Consider the following 20914-nt stretch of genomic DNA (forward strand, 5'->3'; position numbering starts at 1 on the left):
GGCAGTCCAATATTACTCTCTTGAACAGCACCCTGTAAAAAACAAAAATCATAATGTTGATTAAACCATCCACGTCCATGAAATTGATAACAATAAAAAAAGAAATGCGTATAAACCTCTGGACATAAACTTGCGTAAAATGTTTGAAATTTATTTGTGTCTGTATTTAACCGAGAAAAATACATGTATGTTAGAAATAATTAACGAGAATATGAGTTATTCTATTTACAGAATTTAATTCTCAACACAAGTGCCATCCGCCAGCATTAAATAAAAGTATTTAACGTATGTTCAAGTCACCTGAATATTACATACATACAGGATATAAAAAGACATTCTCTATAAGATTCCACAACTTTATCAAATATATTCAAAAACTTTTACTTACAGTTTATAGCTGGTAGACCGGGTTCTTGTTTAATCTAGATCTATCACAGGTATAATAGTTTCCTTTACTTCACCTGTCTATGAAGCTAGAAATCTGGCCTAGAGAGTAAAATTAACCACATTTTCTGGGATTTCTTACATAACTCGGGTTAACGAGAGTTCATGTTCTGGAATATTCAACAGATTTATTGTAAACATTTTATGATTGTATAAATTAGATATTTGTTATAGAGTTAGTAGGATTTTTTTCAATATTTTCTTTTTTAAGGTAGTAGATTTGAAATAGTTCAAAATATTACGGCTGCAGATAAGTTTTAAGTTTAATTAGCTCAAATTTAACTGATCACGAATTGGTGCAGAAAAGTGTTTTCAAATTATTAATTAAATATTGCATGTTACACCTACACAACGTGTAGACCTGTATGGGCTTGTGATAAAACTGTGACCTGTAAAATATATAATTATTATATATATTATTACTTCTGATGGGCCAACGTTGGGCCAACGATGTTTTCTCTGTATAAGACTTTCCCTGAAAATCAATATTGGGCCAATGCAGAGATATCTGTGACTGAAATTAAAAGTTGGTTCAACGTTGGCCCAACAGCTGTATTTACAATACTTATTAATCATTGTTGGGCCAACAGTGGCCCAACAACGATTATCCTTTGACGTTTTTTCGTCGTTGGCCCAATGACTTCATGTTTACAGTGGTTAAAATGAACTGCAAATTCTAAGATTTAAAACAGAGATATATATTGAAATATTACAGTCGTCAGTCAAAAGTAAAACGGGGCCGGACTGTCTGTACGGGGGAAGACCATTCCAGGAATACACTGTTCTTGAGAAATAGAGATTAGAATGGTTTTGCGAGTGCTATTGTGGGATCAAATAGTTCAGGTCCCTTATAGGTATGAGATACGTTGTTGTCAACTGCAATAAGTATTTCATATTCTAAAGAAAACAGTAAGGAAGTTTTGGATGCGGCGTTGGTTAAGGGATTGCCATTAAAGTCCATTTAGCATTTGGGTAACGTTGTTTGTTTGACTATAGTTGTTGCATACGTACAGAACTACCAATCGTTGTACCCGTCCAATTTTGTATGTGAGATACTTTTGCCAAAGGTACTAGACAAAAAGAGCAATATTCAAGACGTGAGCGGACATATATTTGTTGAGTGTTATTTCATTTACTTTTATGTTGTTTCTTTTTATTTTTATTTTTATTTCATGCTATGTTATCAATGTGTTTTGGTCAACTACATGAGGTCTTTACTTAAAGTAACGCTTATAAGTATTTGCAGTTTCAGTTGTTTTGATAATTTTGTTATTAAGTGTATAATTGTGAATGACTGGTTTCTTCTTTCGAATAATCCTCAATACCACATATTTATCGGGACTGTACTCCACTAGTCCAACTCGTGACGTAATTATCACTTTCATATCATTTCAGTCTGATATGGACGGACCGTCAGGGGAGGTAACTAGAGTCACGGATTGGGACTAGGGCTCCACTAATCAGTCCCTTTCCCAGGCTTCTATGAAGTGGAAATATTTTGTAGGGTTTGAGAATAAAGTGAGTATGTTACGGTGAGATAAACAAAGCTGTCGATCATTTGCAAAATGTCGTACTTAACTTTTGGTGAACTCTGAGAGGTCATTGATATCGGCTATGAAGAGGCTAATGACTTGGCCTTGTGGAACCCAAGACAGAGTTAAACAGAGTTTATCTGAGACAAAGCGGGCTCTTTTGGATCTGTCCTTGATAAATAATTTCATTTTGATGATCATTCTTTTTTTACAAAGGGTTAAGGGGGTTGTAGTGTATAGGTTTGTGGAGGGGTGGGGGGAAGGTCCTGGTCACGCGACAGGCACCTCTGGTTTGATGCATTCTGTCCAGTTTTCAAACAAATCTACAGGTTATAGTGATAGTCATGGGAGGTCCGCATATGGCTTACTCAATTTTGTTGGAGTATGTTTTGCACAGTCCAAAATGTAGTTCCATGTTGTTGATGAAATCTGGTATAATGAGTCTTATCTCAGTGTTGTTATATTTTCTGGTCCTTCGGGATCATTGATTTCAACTCATTTAGATTTGAAACTTGAATACTGCTTAAGCCGGTGCTAGGGGGCGTGGGCAGTGTTGCATTTTCCATCACTGCTCATGAACAGACTCAATCAAACCGAGTCTGCAATTTTCACTGTTTGCCTTGTTCTCGGTGCTTCCGAGGGATCTACTTTCCAGATTTTATTATGAAGATGTGACAGTTATGTTTCTGGCTTAATATTTTATAGCTTATTGTATTGAGAAAAGATCTAGACCATTTCGTTGTGAATTTCCAGAAATAAGTTTTATTCTTTGAGAAAATGTCTACATACGCGTAATTGCTAAACGGCTATTTTCATGGGAGCATTTTAGAGGGTGATGTTTCTCAGAACAGATTATTTTTCTAATATGTAACATAACATGTCAATATTTTTCTATTTTTGATAAGAAGACATGTCATACTAGATTACCATATATGTGTTTCATACCAGTGAAATGCTCTTAAGTGTTAAAAATGGGGTCTGCTCATTTCATTGTTTATATGAAACAAAGAGCTATAAAAATTATACTTCTTTGTATGAAATAAAGAAGGAACTGAATTGGTTGAATGTAACCTAGGGAGGTTGTTCCGCACATACCGTATTCCCAACGGGTTTTAGCCATAATTTAAGTACTTCCTGTGGCCTTCACCAGAGCGTGAAACTTCCGGTAAATTTGTTAAACTGTCAACATTTTGTAAATAGATTGTAATTGCACAAACTGACAGTGAAGAATTAAAGAAGGGTCAGTAAACATAATCATGACAGTAATCCGTCAACCCCTTTCATTATAACCGAAAGTGGTGGGAGCAATTTATGCACGGCTAAAAAGCATAAAGAAAGTTTATAATTTTTATGTCTACAAATTATGAGTAATCTGTCTGTGCTAGGGTAGAACTACGTGATACTCAGCACATCCATTCACTATTACATAGCAGAGGAGCAAGTCATATGACAAAATTAATAATATGAAAAAGGCAAAGCCTTAGTCCAAATAATTGTACTCGAGAGTTGAATATCGTTATATTATTTTGACTTGTCGATATCCGCCTCCGAGTACAAACCAGAAAAGGTAAAGAATGTGGTAGCACTGTCCTCTTCTTTGCGTAAGTAACACCCAATGGAATCCGTTGGGCGGGAATTATGTTATGATAATGCCAAGGATAAAAAAAAGAAATACATACACAGAAAGCCTGTAATTTTTCCTTTTCAATGATGTATATATTACCGAGATTTCTTGAGAAAAATTCAAACTATGACAGGTAAAAAAATGCCAAGGTTTAACACGAGTGTACTACATATCGGAAAATGGCCGATCACCGGTAAACACATTACTACACGAAGCGTTTTCATTGGTCACGCCTCCGACCGCCATTACATGAAGACGATTGAAACATTAGAGGTTTAAATTTTTTACAACAGAAATTCTTGATAAATATGTCCTGTTCTTATGTTTTTTATTTACTATTTATGATTTAAAACAACAGGTAAGCAGTTAGGGCTAAAGAAAAATCGTGACTACTAATAAATCGTAATTTCAATTGACCACAGTTTCCACCACAGTTTTGATTGTTTCTGGTTGAGACCTTTAGGTAGACAACGTAAAATATCAAAATGTAAAATCGGTCTGCCCGAGGTCTCATTATTTAGACTAGGCAAAGCCTCAGCGAGTGTAGCTTAAATGACAAAGAAACTATTCACTGCTCAGAATAATTCGCAATAACCTGTTCACTTGAAAAGAAATTTTTTTTTATAGTCATCATACCTCTAACAGCGAATATCATACTTTGCAAAATTCATGGAAAGCCAATGTCACGATGACGTCATTACCTATTTGCCGCGTTCATGTGGCTTTAAATGACATTTCTGCCTTTTCGCGTCCACAATCAACATATTGATTACAGTGACGTTTTGGGAATTTTTTTCCCATTTTCTGGTCAATGCTTGATCTTTTAAAAATTAAATGAAAAAAAAAAAAATTTCTACCAGTGGAAAGCTTTCTTGCATTATTTTTGAGTGATGGATAATGTTCAGCAATCAAATGAAGTTCTGCATTCACTGCGAACAAAGCACCAGTGTCCACTACGGTGCGCTTTTTGTAAAATAAAAGCAAAAATTGATATTATTTCCATAACATCACTTTTTAAAAATAAAGACACCTAAATAATTACAGAGATTTGTAACTCAAATATGAAATTTAAAACAAACAAGACATTTTTTCCCGACTTTGACGGAAGTAGAAAAAATGGCGGCTCCCTGACGTCGATGAAGCTACAGCTACATCACTTTGCCTCATTCGGCACACATTGTTATACTCACCTACACATTGCCTTAAGGTGAGCTACGCGCTCGCAACTGCGCTTTGAAAATAAGTCGAAGCGAGCGTCAAGGCCCTGCACAGCTTCTCATTATTGGATGCAAACCTGAATATTTTACAAAGTTATATAAACGCCGCTTTTTCGAATTAGAAATCTTTGGTTTAAGGTTTTGTATGTAAGCTGGTATCTACAGGGTTCGCACAGGCCTTGAAAAGTCCTTGAATTTGGTTGCAACCTTGAAAAGTACTTGAATTTAGTGTTGCCTTGAAAAAATGCAAAAGGGTACTTGAATTTGACTGAAAGTCCTTGAATTTAGGCAAACAGCCTTGAAAATCCATTAACTGTTTCTGTCTGTTGTCAAAATCGTATGTTATCGGTGTAAAAATGAATAAAAAAACTTTTTTTCGGCAAATTTAAAATACGTTTGTGTAGGAGTACGAAAGGTCGCCGGTACGAGAGCGTGTATCCTGTACGGTACGGGTTTTATACTAAACGTTTGTGTATGACGTCACAAATTGTGAAAATGGCAGCGTCCATGGTTTTGTAGAAATGGGTAAAATCGGGAAGAAGTGTTCGTTCCAGCATAAGTGGGTAGGAAAGTATCAGTGGGTAAAATCCACGAGTAACCAACACAAAGCCCGGTGCACGCTATGCATTAAAGATATTGACTTGACGCACATGGGTGTAAGTGCAATAACGTCGCATGCTAAGAGTGCAAAGCATAAGAAAAACGAAGAAGTGAGATCGTCGTTGGCATCGTGTGGGGTGGCATTCATTCGACAGGAAGGAACTTTCAATGTAAAGAGCGAAACTAGTGCTGGCAGTAGCCGAGATATCAGCAATAATTCAACTCTACCTCCCCCATCCACTCTTGAAACTGATGGAAAGTTCTGTCACTGGTATGACTATCCCACCCCCATCCACTTCAGAAACTGTTAATAGACCCCAAGGGCCAACAAGGATTAATCAGTATATTGTGAAGTCAGGATTACTTAGGGGTTGACATGGCCTGCCATTTTATAAGTGGTAACAGTTAAATACTCTAAAATCAAAATCTAAAATGTATGTATTTGGGGATTGGTTATGGATTGACATATACTGACATTAATTTTTAGCTCATCTGATTTTTTGAAAAAAAATGATGAGTTATTGTCATCACTTGAGCGGTTGTCGGCGTCGGCGTCGGCGTCGGCGTTGCCTGGTTAAGTTTTATGTTTAGGTCAGCTTTTCTCCTAAACTATCAAAGCTATTGCTTTGAAACTTGGAATACTTGTTCACCATCATAAGCTGACCCTGTATAGCAAGAAACATAACTCCATCTTGCTTTTTGCAAGATTTATGGCCCCTTTTGTACTTAGAAAATATCAGATTTCTTGGTTAAGTTTTATGTTTAGGTCAACTTTTCTCCTAAACTATTAAAGCTTTTGCTTTGAAACTTGGAATACTTGTTCACCATCATAAGCAGACCCTGTACATCAAGAAACATAACTCCATCTTGCTTTTTGCAAGAATTATTGCCCCTTTTGGACTTAGAAAATCAGTTTTCTTGGTTAAGTTTTATGTTTAGGTCAGCTTTTATCCTAAACTATCAAAGCTATTGCTTTAAAACTTGCAACACTTGTTCACCATCATAAGCTGACCCTGTACAGCAAGAAACATAACTCCATCCTGCTTTTTGCAAGATTTATGGCCCCTTTTGGACTTACAAAATATCAGATTTCTTGGTTAAGTTTTATGTTTAGGTCAACTTTTTCTCTTAAACTATCAAAGCTATTGCTTTAAAACTTGCAACACTTGTTCACCATCATAAGCTGACCCTGTACAGCAAGCAACATAACTCCATCCTGCTTTTTGCAATAATTATTGCCCCTTTTGGACTTAGAAAAATCATTTTCTTGGTTGAATATTATGTTTAAGTCAACTTTTCTCATAAACTATCAAAGCTATTGCTTTAAAACTTGCAACAGTTTTTCACCATCATAAGTGGACACTGTACATCAAGAAACATAACTCTATCCTGCTTTTTGCAAGAGTAATGGCCCTTTTTAGACTTAGAAAATCATGGGTAGGACAATATTTCTATTATACAAAAAAAATCAGATGAGCGTCAGCACCCGCAAGGCGGTGCTCTTGTTTTATCAGTGGTGACAATAATTCATTTAGTGTGTGTAACTGTATGTGGAGGCCATTGTTGTTAAGAAATGAACTGTGTTTTCTAGTCAGTAATGAAACTATTTAAGTTAGAAACTAACACATAGTTATCGTGTTCATGAAATACATTGTCATAATTGTATAATTTGAACTGGGTACGGATTTAAAAAAAAATCCTTGAAAATACAAATTTAACCTTGAAAAGTCCTTGAAAAGTCCTTGAATTTTGGTAAGAGAATTTTGTATGAACCATGAATATTCACTTATGGGAATTGGTTGAATCTTAACACACTTATTCACTGTCATGATGTGACATGCACTAAGCAGGTTCCATAACTCTACTTCGCTTTTTTTTTTTTTTCAAAATTATGCCCCTTTTTCCACTAAGCATTTTTTTGTAATCTTCCTGTATGTAAGCTGGTATCTCAGTATCCACTAATGGGAATGGATTGAAACTTCACATACTTGTTCACTGTCATGATATGACATGTAATGCAGCTGATGTATTTTTGTAATGCACAGGTCCCATAACAAATTACGCCCCTTTTTCGACTTCAAAATTTTTGGTTAAGGTTGTGTATGTAAGCTGGCATCTCAATACTCACTAACGGGAATGGATTGAAACTTCACACATTTGTCCACTGTCATACGCTGATATGCACTGTGCAGGTTCCATAACCCTGATTTGCATTTAACAAGATTTTGCTCCTTTTTCGACTTGTCTCATTCAACTGACAAGGCTGTTGAATAGTCGAGCGTTGCTGTCCTCTGACAGCTCTTGTTATTATTATCATTTCTTCAAATCGGTATGCAAGAAAAAGATTCTGTCACTGGTTATAGGTACAGATGGGAATATCCGGCTCTCGGGTAACTGTTTTCCAGTAACTTGGCAGAGCCTCGTTGGTAACGTTACCGCCTAAACAGTTACCCTTGAGGCCTGAAATTCCCATCTGCACCTACAACCAGTGAAAGAATCTTATATGACGTAACTTCGATTGTTTTTTATGTACCTAAGGTAAGTTACTTGGCATTTTAGAAAAAGTGATTATTAGTCTTAATTATGACTTTTTTAGTAATTTTAAGATGCTGTCGATGTGGCCATACCGTGATTTATTCTCTGCAAAATTCCTTAACTTATCTGTACAATAGAGATTATTTCTCTGCAAAATTGCTTTTAAGCGTAAGTTAAAACTTATCTGTACAACAAAGGTCAAAGTTTTGACAAAATGCTTAAAAATATGTCTATCAGTCTAGACTGCAACTTCTTCAGCTTTGGGAGTCCTGGGACTGCAACATAAAATTGCTAATGAGAACCCTGCTGTGCCGTGGAAGAGCAGACCCGTTTTCACATGGAATTTTTTTTCTTAAAAGTACTGTAAAATGGTGTAAGTTCAAAGCCTTACAAGAAAGAATGGGAAAGACATCTTGTTATAATTTGAGAGGAAGATAACAGTATTTCAGAAGCTAACAATTAATACACACAACAATCACGAACAAGGTTTTAGGGAGCCACTAGAATTTTATAAAGCAGGCGTAAACTTAACTTTCCACAATTACTTCTCATGAACCTGAACGTAGATCTCTGCTGCACATGTTAGATTAATAAAGATAAGGAATCCTTGCACATAATTGAGCCGTGCCATGAGAAAACCAACATAGTGGCTTTGCGACCAGCATGGGTCCAGACCAGCCTGTTCGCTTTCACAGCCGTGCAGTCTGGTCAGGATCCATGCTGTTCGATTTCAAAGCCTATAGCAATTAGAGATGCGCAGGCTGGTCTGGATCCATGCTGGTCGCAAAGCCACTATATTGGTTTTCCCATGGCATGGCTCATATGTATTTTGTTCAAATTTTCCACTTAATGTGTTTTAAGAGCAGCCAGAGTTACTGTTAGAAGAAGCTTTAAACAGCTTTTTCTGATGAACCACTTTCAAGACCGCCGCTAAACTTGGTTTGTAACATCCTTGCTCAGTTTTATTCAGATGTTTCTGCTCGATTACCGGAAAGGGCCTCAAAAGCTAAAAAACCACAAACGACTTCTTACCAGGAACCACTGGCTTCTTTATGTTTGTGTATCTTAGTAGAATATGCACATAATTAACCTTTACCCTGCTAAATTTCTAAAATGAACTGGTCCATCATTCAATTTGGGCAATACCATTTATTATTTGAAGGGGTGTTTGCTGAAAATTTACTGACTGAATAGCGAACAGTGCAGACCATGATCTTGGTCTGCACTGGTCGCAAAGGCAGAAATATTCACTGCCAGCAGGCTAAAGGTTAATTATTATATGTACCTGAATGTATACAACTGATTTGCACTCCCAACTGATTTGCACTCCCTCACCCAACAGTAGGTCGGTATTGTACCCGCTGCCGAATATTGGAGTGAATTGAGGTATATTTACTATTAGGAACTATAACACATGCAAAGTTACACATGCAGTCATTTCCAAAATATCTCAAGAATAAAGTATGTCAGGATGATAATCAAGCATTCAAGTTAAGCATCTTTTTCAGCAACTTTTTGGGCATATAAACTACAATGTTTTCTTGTAGCAGAGAGCACAATACCCAACTTTTTAGTGCTGCCTCATTGGAATATCATTACATGATACCCATAACCAAGTCAAATTATACAGATAGTGGGTTGATCAGTCCTAGAACTGGCCTCTTAATGCTGAGCACCAAACTATTAAGCTATTAGTACCATTTTTCATATATATTTCATATGACACAGTCAGGGAGCGAATCCATGACCTCCTACTCTTGAAGCGGGCAGTCTACCAGTAGGTTATCAAGGGGGTGATATTACGTAGTAAATACAATTTCTGGTGTATACATGCATATACATGTACTTACTAAGAACAATTTTATTTTCAGGACTGTTCTCATTTTCACCGATGAACTGTATGTCAAGTAAAAGTTCAAAAAAGAAAAATACTTTGAAAGCAAGAAATGAAAATATGGAAACATTGACGCTGGAAAATGAACCTCAGATTGATCAGAATTCCTCAAATGTACATGAGGCTGATTTATTGACGAGTGAAACAGATGTTACAGGAGGTATTAATGTTGAACCTGAAGGGAAGGAGAGTATTGATTTACAGGAAAAAGAAACTGAACACCTGGAAAATGTTAATGAGTCAGCCAGAGATATTGATGTAATTGGTGAAGGATCAGAAAAATCAAACAAGGATGAGAATGTTTCTGAAGTGAGTAGTGTTAAAACAGAAAGCAATAATTATGACCTTGAAAATCAAGAAAACTCTGAGATGGATCTGGAAAAACTAGGATTTGTGGAAGTTAAAAAATCAGATCTGAAAGGTAGTGATACAGCTTCTTATAAAGCTGATAGAAACAATGTAAAGTTTGAAATGGAAATGGATGAGGAGAATTACGAAGTGTTTAGTGAGTTTGTAGACAAGGATTCTGTAGGTAATGAGATGAAAGTTGATCACAGTGTTGATGAAGATGTGGAGATCAGTGAAGATCTGCTTGTGCAATATTTGAAGAAAAACCAGAAGAAACATTTTAAAATGGCATTAAGGAATGGATTGTGGGATGTAAAACATAAAATAAGACATGCTTTATGGTTTAATTTGTGTCATCACCTTCACAAGGCAGATGACCATGATATCTTTAGTGAATTTGCACAGGATCTGTTCTCTTCAGGTAAGCTAGTTGTTAAAATTGTTAATGAAACTAACCCACACTGTGTGACACATTTTCAGAGGAAAGAAGTGAATACCGGTACTCAGCTGAAAGTACAATGTAATAGTTGTACAAACTTACTGACATAAGATTGTTGTAAGAACTAAGATAGTCTCATAAATAGAAATGTAACCTAAACTATTGTGAAGAAAGTAGCTGAATGTTGCAACATCTTTGAATAGATGCAGAAAATTTATTATTCTTTTTGCATTTTTACCGATATATGTAGTTTCCATTTTCACAAAATTTATCATTTTTCAGTGTCAGATAGACATTTTATGCCAAACTGAAATGAAAATGGGTTAACCGTTGCTAACTTGGAATCACTTGTCTCTCACCACTGTACATGTAGGTTCAAGCTTTACTTTGGACGTAGAATTTTTCATGTGAGGAAGCCATCCAGCTGGCTTATGGAATGTCAGTGGTTCTACCCTGATGCCCGCCGGCAGGGTTTTTTCTAGCTAATTTGGGAACATAGCCATTACCCCCAAAATTGGGAATTTTGATGCTTAAATGTTCCAAATTGGGAAATATTAAGTCCCATAAGATATAGAAAGGATGTGTTTAAGCACTTTCTCATACACTTGTTTCACATTGCACAACCTATTTAACATAGTTCCATTACAAAATTGTCCATAATTTGGTCAATAGTTGTGCAATTTTGATGAAATTTTTTTTCAAAATGAAGATTGGGAATTTTTCCACTTATTTTGGGAAAAATACATACTTTTTGGCATTGGGAATATAGCCGAATAACAGCTATAAAAATGGCCGAAAAAAAACCCTGGCCGGTGATGAAATAATGCTCGAAGGTGCACCTGGAGTCTTCATCCACCATGAAAAGCTGGAAAGTCACCATATGACCTATAATTGTGTCGGTGCGACGTTAAACCCAACAAAAACAATCCTTATAAAATGTTATAACAGTAAAATTGTACAATTGCTATTATAATGTTTTTGTTATTTTGAAAGGAGACCCTTCAGATTTGAGAATACCATCATTTGTGGACATGGAGCACTTGAACTACTACCATCTGAGGCAGGAGGGTATTCAGAGTGCAAAACAGATTCTGTGTGTATTAGAACATTCGTGCCCTGATATTATACACAGTCCGTTACTGTTCTCGATACTGTGTTTGTTCTTACACTACATGGATACGTCCCAGTGTTATAATTGTCTATATTCTCTGCTAAGACACAAGGACAGCGGGTTCCTGCCAACAACCAAAGTATCCTATGAAGCTTCGAAACTAGTCATCAGAGATCTTGCCAAAAAATATGCTGTATGTAATGTTTAAGTTGTTATTCATTTTTTCCCATGACTTCCTAAAACATTAACTGTCACTCAGCGAATAGGATTTGTACATGTTCTTTCTGTTGAGTTTAATAATGTAAATACCATAAAAGCTGAAATTTTCGCAAGGGTTTAATTTTGCTATATTCACGAAGCCCTTCATCTCGCGAAAGTTAATCCTTGTGTTATTATTTACCATTAGTATATTAATTCAGATTGAAGTAGGATACCATTTTAATAACGTTGCAGATATTAACTCAAAATTTCAAATTAGCGAAATTTTGCTCCAGCGAACGTACATTTTACGTGCTTTTACAGTAATAATATAATGTTTGAACTTTCCTCTTCTGTCAAAATGTTAAAAAATTCTGTGCATAATGCTATATCTATTTTAGAGTTATTCAACGGATTGCAGTTATAGATTGTTGTACTATACAGTTACTGAATATTATCTTGCCAGTTCACATGGTTGATAGAAGTCAGACAGACCAGCATGACCAGGGGCTAATAATTTTGACTATTGCCTAGCAAGGCATTCAGTGTTGTGTTACATGATATTAGAAAAAGATTTCTGAGCTGCTTAGAATTTTCAGTTTTTGGATATGTAATTTATAATAACAATTATTATATATTTTGTAGTTTTAACCTTTCAGAAATCAGGCTATGTACTGATGGTACGGAACTGTGGCAACGTGGACCAGGTTTTTGATACGTGGATATGGTGGATATTTGAAGATCTTCCTTTCTCCTACTTGGTATCAGTCTTATGTATTTACATTTTCTATAATGTCAATTAATTTAGATTAAGGAAACTTATTCTTACTAAGTTAGGTGTCACTAGTCCAAGGAGTTTTCCTGGTAAACTCTCTCAAACAAGAGGGTTAAGGAAGTTATGTCACACATAGGGTTGTTTTTATGAAATCCAGCATCTACAAATGTACAGCACTTAAATCAATAGGGAGTCCTTGGCTGAGTGGTTATGGTTGCTGACTTGGAATCATTGGCCCTGCACTGCTGTGGGTTCCAAACCTCGCTTGGAGTGTAGATTTCCTTCATGTGAGGAAGCCATCCAGCTGGATTATGAAAGGTCTGTGGTTTTACCCAGATGTCTGCCCCTGCGTGAAGTAATACCCAGAAGGGCACCTGGCGTCACCCTCCACCATCCACCATCGAAAGCTGAAAAGTCACCACATGACCTAAATATTGTGCAAGTGTGAGGTTAAACAAAAATAAAACAGCATTTTCAAGCAGAAGCTGGACACCGGCATTAAAGAAAAGACACATGTATTTGTTTTGCTGGTTCCCTTCTTTGTAAAGTAATATGACCCTGAACAGTTAAACGGTTTCCAGATGATAACTCAAGAACACTTTGGCCTGGGATCATGAAAGTTGATAGGGACGTTGGTCATGACCAGCAGATGACTCCTATTTATTTTGAGATCAGTATGTCAAAGGTCAAGGTCACAGTGACCCAGAACAGTTAAATGGTTTCTAGATGATAACTCAAGATTGCTTGGGCCTAGGATCGTGAAATTTGATAGGGAGGTTGGTCATCACCAGCAAATGACCCCTATTGATTTTGAGATCAGGAGGTCAAAGGTCAAGGTCACAGTGACCAGGAACAGTAAAACAGTTTCTGGGCGATAACTCAAGAACGCTTGGGCCTAGGATTAGGAAATTTGATAGGGAGATTGGTCATGCCCAGCAGATGACCCCTATTGATTTTGAGGTCATTAAGTCAGAATTCAAGGTCACATTGGCCAGGAACAGTTAAACGGTTTCTGGACAATAACTTAAGAACACTGTGGCCAAGGGTCATGAAAGATGCTATAGAGGTTCATCATGACCAGCAGATGACCCCTATTGATTTTTAGCTCATCTGATTTTTTGAAAAAAAATGATGAGTTATTGTCATCACTTGAGCGGTTGTCGGCGTCAGCGTCGGCGTTGCCAGGTTAAGTTTTATGTTTAGGTCAGCTTTTCTCCTAAACTATCAAAGCTATTGCTTTGAAACTTGGAATACTTGTTCACCATCATAAGCTGACCCTGTATAGCAAGAAACATAACTCCATCTTGCTTTTTGCAAGATTTATGGCCCCTTTTGTACTTAGAAAATATCAGATTTCTTGGTTAAGTTTTATGTTTAGGTCAACTTTTCTCCTAAACTATCAAAGCTATTGCTTTGAAACTTGGAATACTTGTTCACCATCATAAGCAGACCCTGTACATCAAGAAACATAACTCCATCTTGCTTTTTGCAAGAATTATTGCCCCTTTTGGACTTAGAAAATCAGTTTTCTTGGTTAAGTTTTATGTTTAGGTCAGCTTTTATCCTAAACTATCAAAGCTATTGCTTTAAAACTTACAACACTTGTTCACCATCATAAGCTGACCCTGTACAGCAAGAAACATAACTCCATCCTGCTTTTTGCAAGATTTATGGCCCCTTTTGGACTTAGAAAATATCAGATTTCTTGGTTAAGTTTTATGTTTAGGTCAACTTTTTCTCTTAAACTATCAAAGCTCTTGCTTTAAAACTTGCAACTCTTGTTCACCATCATAAGCTGACCCTGTACAGCAAGCAACATAACTCCATCCTGCTTTTTGCAATAATTATTGCCCCTTTTGGACTTAGAAAAATCATTTTCTTGGTTGAATATTATGTTTAAGTAAACTTTTCTCATAAACTATCAAAGCTATTGCTTTAAAACTTGCAACAGTTTTTCACCATCATAAGTGGACACTGTACATCAAGAAACATAACTCTATCCTGCTTTTTGCAAGATTGATGGCCCTTTTTAGCTCATCTGATTTTTTGAAAAAAAATAATGAGTTATTGTCATCACTTGAGCGGTTGTCGGCGTCGGCGTCGGCATCGGCGTCGGTGTCGGCGTCTGCGTCGGCGTTGCCTGGTTAAGTTTTATGTTTAGGTCAGCTTTTCTCCTAAACTATCAAAGCTATTGCTTTGAAACTTGGAATACTTGTTCACCATCATAAGCTGACCCTGTATAGCAAGAAACATAACTCCATCTTGCTTTTTGCAAGATTTATGGCCCCTTTTGTACTTAGAAAATATCAGATTTCTTGGTTAAGTTTTATGTTTAGGTCAACTTTTCTCCTAAACTATCAAAGCTATTGCTTTGAAACTTGGAATACTTGTTCACCATCATAAGCAGACCCTGTACATCAAGAAACATAACTCCATCTTGCTTTTTGCAAGATTTATTGCCCCTTTTGGACTTAGAAAATCAGTTTTCTTGGTTAAGTTTTATGTTTAGGTCAGCTTTTATCCTAAACTATCAAAGCTATTGCTTTAAAACTTGCAACATTTGTTCACCATCATAAGTTGACCCTGTATAGCAAGAAACATAACTCCATCCTGCTTTTTGCAAGATTTATGGCCCCTTTTTGACTTAGAAAATATCAGATTTCTTGGTTAAGTTTTATGTTTAGGTCAACTTTTTCTCTTAAACTATCAAAGCTATTGCTTTGAAACTTGCAACACTTGTTCACCATCATAAGCTGACCCTGTACAGCAAGCAACATAACTCCATCCTGCTTTTTGCAATAATTATTGCCCCTTTTGGACTTAGAAAATCATTTTCTTGGTTGAGTATTATGTTTATGTCAACTTTTCTCATAAACTATCAAAGCTATTGCTTTAAAACTTGCAACAGTTTTTCACCATCATAAGTGGACACTGTAGATCAAGAAATATAACTCTATCCTGCTTTTTGCAAGAATGATGGCCCTTTTTAGACTTAGAAAATCATGGGTAGGACAATATTTCTATTACACAAAAAAAATCAGATGAGTGTCAGCACCCGCAAGGCGGTGCTCTTGTTAGACTTAGAAAATCATGGGTAGTACAATATTTCTATTATACAAAAAAAATCAGATGAGCGTCAGCACCCGCAAGGCGGTGCTCTTGTTAGGTCAAAGGTCAAGGTTACATTGACCGGAACATTTAAACCGTTTCCAGACAATTACTTGAGAACGCTTGGGCCTAGGATCATGAAACTTGATAGGAAAGTTGGTCTTGACCAGTAGATAACATATATAGATTTTGAGGTCTGTAGGCCAAAGGTCGAGGTCACATTGACCCGGAACAGTTAAACCCTTTCGGACGATACCTTGAGAACGCTTGGGCCAGGGATCACGAAATTTAATAGGGAGATTGATCATGACCAGCAGATAATTTTGAGGTCAAAGGTCAAGTTCACATTGAACCAGAACAGTAAAACTTTTGTTTTGTTTACAGTGAGCATATAATTTCTGTTCCTTGTGCCATTAATGAATGCATCAAGTGGGGCATTTCGTGTTCAACGAGCTCTTGTTAAGATTTGTTTATGATTATGTTTTGTTTTGGAGGAAATAAAATGTTATGCAATTGCATGATTTTCTGATTTCAGGTTCGTGTAATGGATTGTTACCTCAACGAAGGAGTGAAAATATTTTTCCGTGTAGCCCTTGCAATACTCATACTCTTTGCTAAAACAAATAGTAAGTTTATGCATACCTACTGTAACATTTCTTTTTATGTGTTATCAACATCATTTTAGTACATTTTAACCCTTACACTGCTAAATTTCTATAATGAACTTGTCCATCTTGTAATTACTATAAAACTCTTTTCTTCCTTTTCATGACAAAATAAAACTCTCAGTATGGCTACAAACAAAGTTTGTACAAAGTGAGTGACTCACAGTCTTTGTGTTACCTTGTTGACTCTCGCAATCTTTACATATGTTACATAATGGACATACAATTGTTGTGTTACCTGATGGACTCTCAGTCTTGTGGTTACATATATTAAATTACTGTTTTCATCATTTTCAGCCAAAAAATCACCAAAGAAAGATTCCAGTACCAGCAATATTTTGTTGGCCCTTCGACAGTTTTGTCACGAAATGCCAGTGAAGGTTGATAAACTTTTGAAAGTAAGTGGAAACTGTTTTAAGAGAAAGTTAAACATCCTGTACAAAGACATTTCTGTTGTAATGATCAAAGGGAAGTAATCTGTAATGGAATAAATCAAATATGCTACAGGAGTTATGTGACAACTTGAGAACTTCATGCATTCAAGTTTATAAATTCAAAGAAGACCCAAGACATGTGTATCTTGGTCACAGGTTAACTCTAGTAGAGTCAGAATTGGTAAGATGTCAAAATTATATCAGTGAGACAAGTGTAAGTTTAAAACAACTGCTGCTGAAGTGCCATATCTTTATTGTGTCTTTGAAGGCTGGTTGTGTCCTCGACCTAGTCGAAACTGAAATTAAAATTTGGTATTGTATTATAATAACTTTTCCAGAATGGTTTCAGTCATACTAGATTGGTTTCAGTCTGTTTTATACCGATTGTTTTAAACTTCTTTCAATCTTTTTCATATAGGTTTCAATCTGTTTTAGCCTGGTTTCAATTTTTTCCAGACTGGTTTCAATTTTTTTGAAGATTGGTTTCAATGTTTTTCAGACTGGTTTCAGTATTAGAGGTCTTACCAGGAAGGAGATACGGAAGTTACAAGTTAAACATGAAATGTATATCACTAGTACCAAACATATCAACAACTTCAACGAGAGTCAAGCAGGCCGCCTATCAATGTCAAGGTCATTCAGTGGACCAATCGTCTTACAGAACCTTGGGACCGACACACTTACTGTGGATATGGTGAGGTTATCTTTAAAAAAAGACCTTGTTTTAGAAATGTAGTTGAAACTTGGTACATGTATAGATTTTGAATTTCATAGGATTGATTGTTTTACTTCGAGATAAGAGAAATTTGACTTTAAGTGATATTTTGTGCAGGGGTTTTAAGGAGGGAACTTAAAAATGTCTTCAAGTTAGGCTGAATTTTTCGATACTGAGATTCAACTGTATTTGCAGAGCTGAAATTGATTTGAAAATATTGTTTTTCTGAAACGAAAGTAACTTGTCCAAATGGTTGTTACCAGAGCACTGTCAAATTTTTCTTTAGAAAAAGAAATGAAAAAGGGAATGAAGAAAATAAGAAAAATTTGATGGATCATTACATATAAACTAATGAAATTGACAACCATAGGATGTATGAGAGGTTGCAGTTTCAATAATTGTGTTTGTAGTCTAGGCCGAGTTCGAAAACAGGTCATCTGGGGTCAAAAACTAGGTCACTAGGTCAAATCAAAGAAAAACCTTGTGTGTGCGATAGAGGCTGTATTTTTCAATAAATCTTCATGAATTTTGGTCAGAATGATTGCCTTGATGAAATCTAGGCTGAGTTCGAAAATGGGTCATCTCGGGTCAAAAACTAGGTCACTAGGTCAAATCAAAGAAAAACCCTGTGTATGCGATAGAGGCTGTATTTTTCAATTATTCTTCATGAATATTGGTCAGAATGATAACCTTGATAAAATCTAGGCCGAGTTGGAAAATGGGTCATCTGGGTTCAAAAGCTAGGTCACTAGATCAAATCAAGGAAAAACCTTTTGTATGCGATAGGGGCAGTATTTTTCAATTGATCTTCATGAATTTTGGTCAGAATGATTACCTTAATGAAATTTAGACCAAGTTCGAAAATGGGTCATCTGGGGTCAAAAACTAGGTCACTAGGTCAAATCAAAGAAAAACCTTGTGTATGTAATAGAGGCTGTATTTTTAAACTGATCTTCATGAAATTTAGCCAGAATGTTAACCTTGATAAAATCTAGGCCGAGTTCGAAAATGGGTCATCTGGGGTCAAAAACAAGGTCACTAGGTCAAATCAAAGTAAAACATTGTATATGCAATAGAGGATGTATTTTTCAATTGATCTTCATGAAATTTGGTCAGAGTGATTGCCTTGATGTAATCTAGGTCGAAATTGAATATGGGTTATTTGAGGTCAAAAACTAGGTCACTAGGTCAAATTAAAGAAAAATCTTGTGTATGCAATAGAGACTGTTTTTTTCAATTGCTTTTTATGAAATTTGGTCTGGATGATTGCCTTAATGAAATCTAGGTCGAATTTGAATATGGGTCATCTGAGGTCAAAAACTAGGTCACTTGTTCAAATCAAAGAAAAAAACTTGTGTATGTGATAGAGGCTGTATTTTTCAACTGATCTTCATGAATTTTGGTCAGAATGATTGCCTTGATAAAATCTAGGTCGAGTTTGAACATGGGTCATCTAGGGCAAAAACTAGGTCATATCTAAGAAAATGCTTGTTTTGTCGCAAGAGACCAATTTTTTGGTCCAATCTTAATGAAAATTGGTCAGAATATTTGTTTCCATGAAATCACTAGGTCAAACATGTTTTACACTGTTACGGTGTGTTTCTTAGGTGAGCGACCAAGGGCCATCTTGGCCCTCTTGTTATATTGTTAAAGAGCAAACTTTGTTGTATTAATTTTAGAGACAGTTTATATTAAGAGACCACTTTTTGTCCCTCCCTTAAGACAGTTTATATTAGGAGACCACTTTTTGCCCATCCCTTAAGACAGATTATATTAAGAGACCACTTTTTGTCCCTCCCTTAAGACAATTTACAATGTATATTAGGAGACCAATTTTTGTCCCTCCCTTAAGACAGTTCATATTAGGAGACCGCTTTTTGTCCCTCCCTAAAGACAGTTTATATTAGGAGACAACTTTTTGTCCCTCCCTTAAGACGGGTTATTTTAGGAGACCACTTTTTGTCCCTCCCTTGAGACTGATTATATTAAGAGACCACTTTTTGTCCCTTCCTCCCTTAAGACAGTTTATATTAGGAGACCACTTTTTGTCTTTCCTTTAGGTGGTCTATTAATGCAAGTTGAACTGTATAAACATTTGCATAAAAATTTCACCATATTGTGTTTATATTCATATCAAGCCTTTCCCTGAGGATAGGTCACGATCTAGGTCAGTAGGAGCTCTTCAGCCATATATACAGAAATCTTCAATTCTTGACAGGAAGAGTGTGAGTTGTTTCCCTTGGCTGTTGTGGGCAGACTTCAGTTACTAGCATCACAGTTATGTTAATTCAGTTACATCCCTTGTATCACTTATGTTAACTTGGCTTATAACTGTGTTATTGTTAAGTTTTAGCTGTTGTGTTATTAGCTAACTTACATTTGAATAATCGATAATAGACAAAACCAGTATGAATTACCTCAAAAGCACAGGATGTATTAAATGTTTTTAGCTCGACTATTCGAAGAATAGTCTAGCTATTCTACTCACCCTGGCGTCGGCGTCGGCGTCGGCGTCACACCTTGGTTAAGTTTTTGCAATATTTCGAATAGTCGAGCTTGGCTGTCTTACGGACAGCTCTTGTTTATTATGCCCTCGGCATCAACTGATATGGGAGGCATAAAGTGATTGTCCTGTTCATCCATTCGTTTGTTCATTCGTCCGTCCGTACGAGGTTAACCAAATGGGACAGTTTCGTCTAGCATCAATACCCCTTACTAGAATGACCTGATACTAATGCAGATGTAACCTGTGACCATTCCTCATCTTCAGACATCACCTGACCTCAGTTTGACCTTGATCTTGACCTCATTTTGGACTTAGGTTACTTTATATGGGCTATCTCTTGGTTAACCAAATGGGACCGTTTCGTCTAGCACCAGTACCGCTTACAACAATTAATTGATACTAATGCAGATGTAACCTGTGAACATTCCTCATCTTCATACATCACCTGACCTCAGTTTGACCTTGACCTTGACCTCATTTTGGACTTAGGTTGCTTTATATGGGCCATCTCTTGGTTAACCAAATGAAACCGTTTCGTCTAGCATCAATACCGCTTACAGAATGAATTGATACTAACACAGATGTAACCTGTTACCATTCCTCATCTTCATACATCACCTGACCTCAGTTTGACCTTGACCTTATTTTGGACTTAGGTTAACCAAATGGGACCGCTTCGTCTAGCATCAGTACCGCTTACAACAATTAATTGATACTAATGCAGATGTAACCTGTGAACATTCCTCATCTTCATACATCACCTGACCTC

At 36.3% G+C, this 20914-nt stretch overlaps 1 protein-coding gene across 1 annotated transcript in view; it reads left to right on the forward strand.

Moving 5' to 3' along the window:
• Window positions 1-3397: 3397 nt before the first annotated feature.
• Window positions 3398-20914, forward strand: part of LOC123556069 (GTPase-activating protein skywalker-like) — a 52499-nt gene continuing 34982 nt past the window's right edge. The window contains exons 1-7 of the mRNA XM_053548944.1: window positions 3398-3543; window positions 9824-10615; window positions 11627-11937; window positions 12602-12703; window positions 16361-16451; window positions 16788-16888; window positions 17424-17618. Coding sequence (XP_053404919.1) covers window positions 9844-10615; window positions 11627-11937; window positions 12602-12703; window positions 16361-16451; window positions 16788-16888; window positions 17424-17618 — 1572 coding nt within the window. The 5' untranslated portion in view covers window positions 3398-3543; window positions 9824-9843. The remainder of the gene's footprint in view (window positions 3544-9823; window positions 10616-11626; window positions 11938-12601; window positions 12704-16360; window positions 16452-16787; window positions 16889-17423; window positions 17619-20914) is intronic.

This window comes from Mercenaria mercenaria, chromosome 7 (assembly GCF_021730395.1).
Source record: "Mercenaria mercenaria strain notata chromosome 7, MADL_Memer_1, whole genome shotgun sequence".
Classification (NCBI taxonomy): Eukaryota; Metazoa; Mollusca; class Bivalvia; order Venerida; family Veneridae; genus Mercenaria; species Mercenaria mercenaria.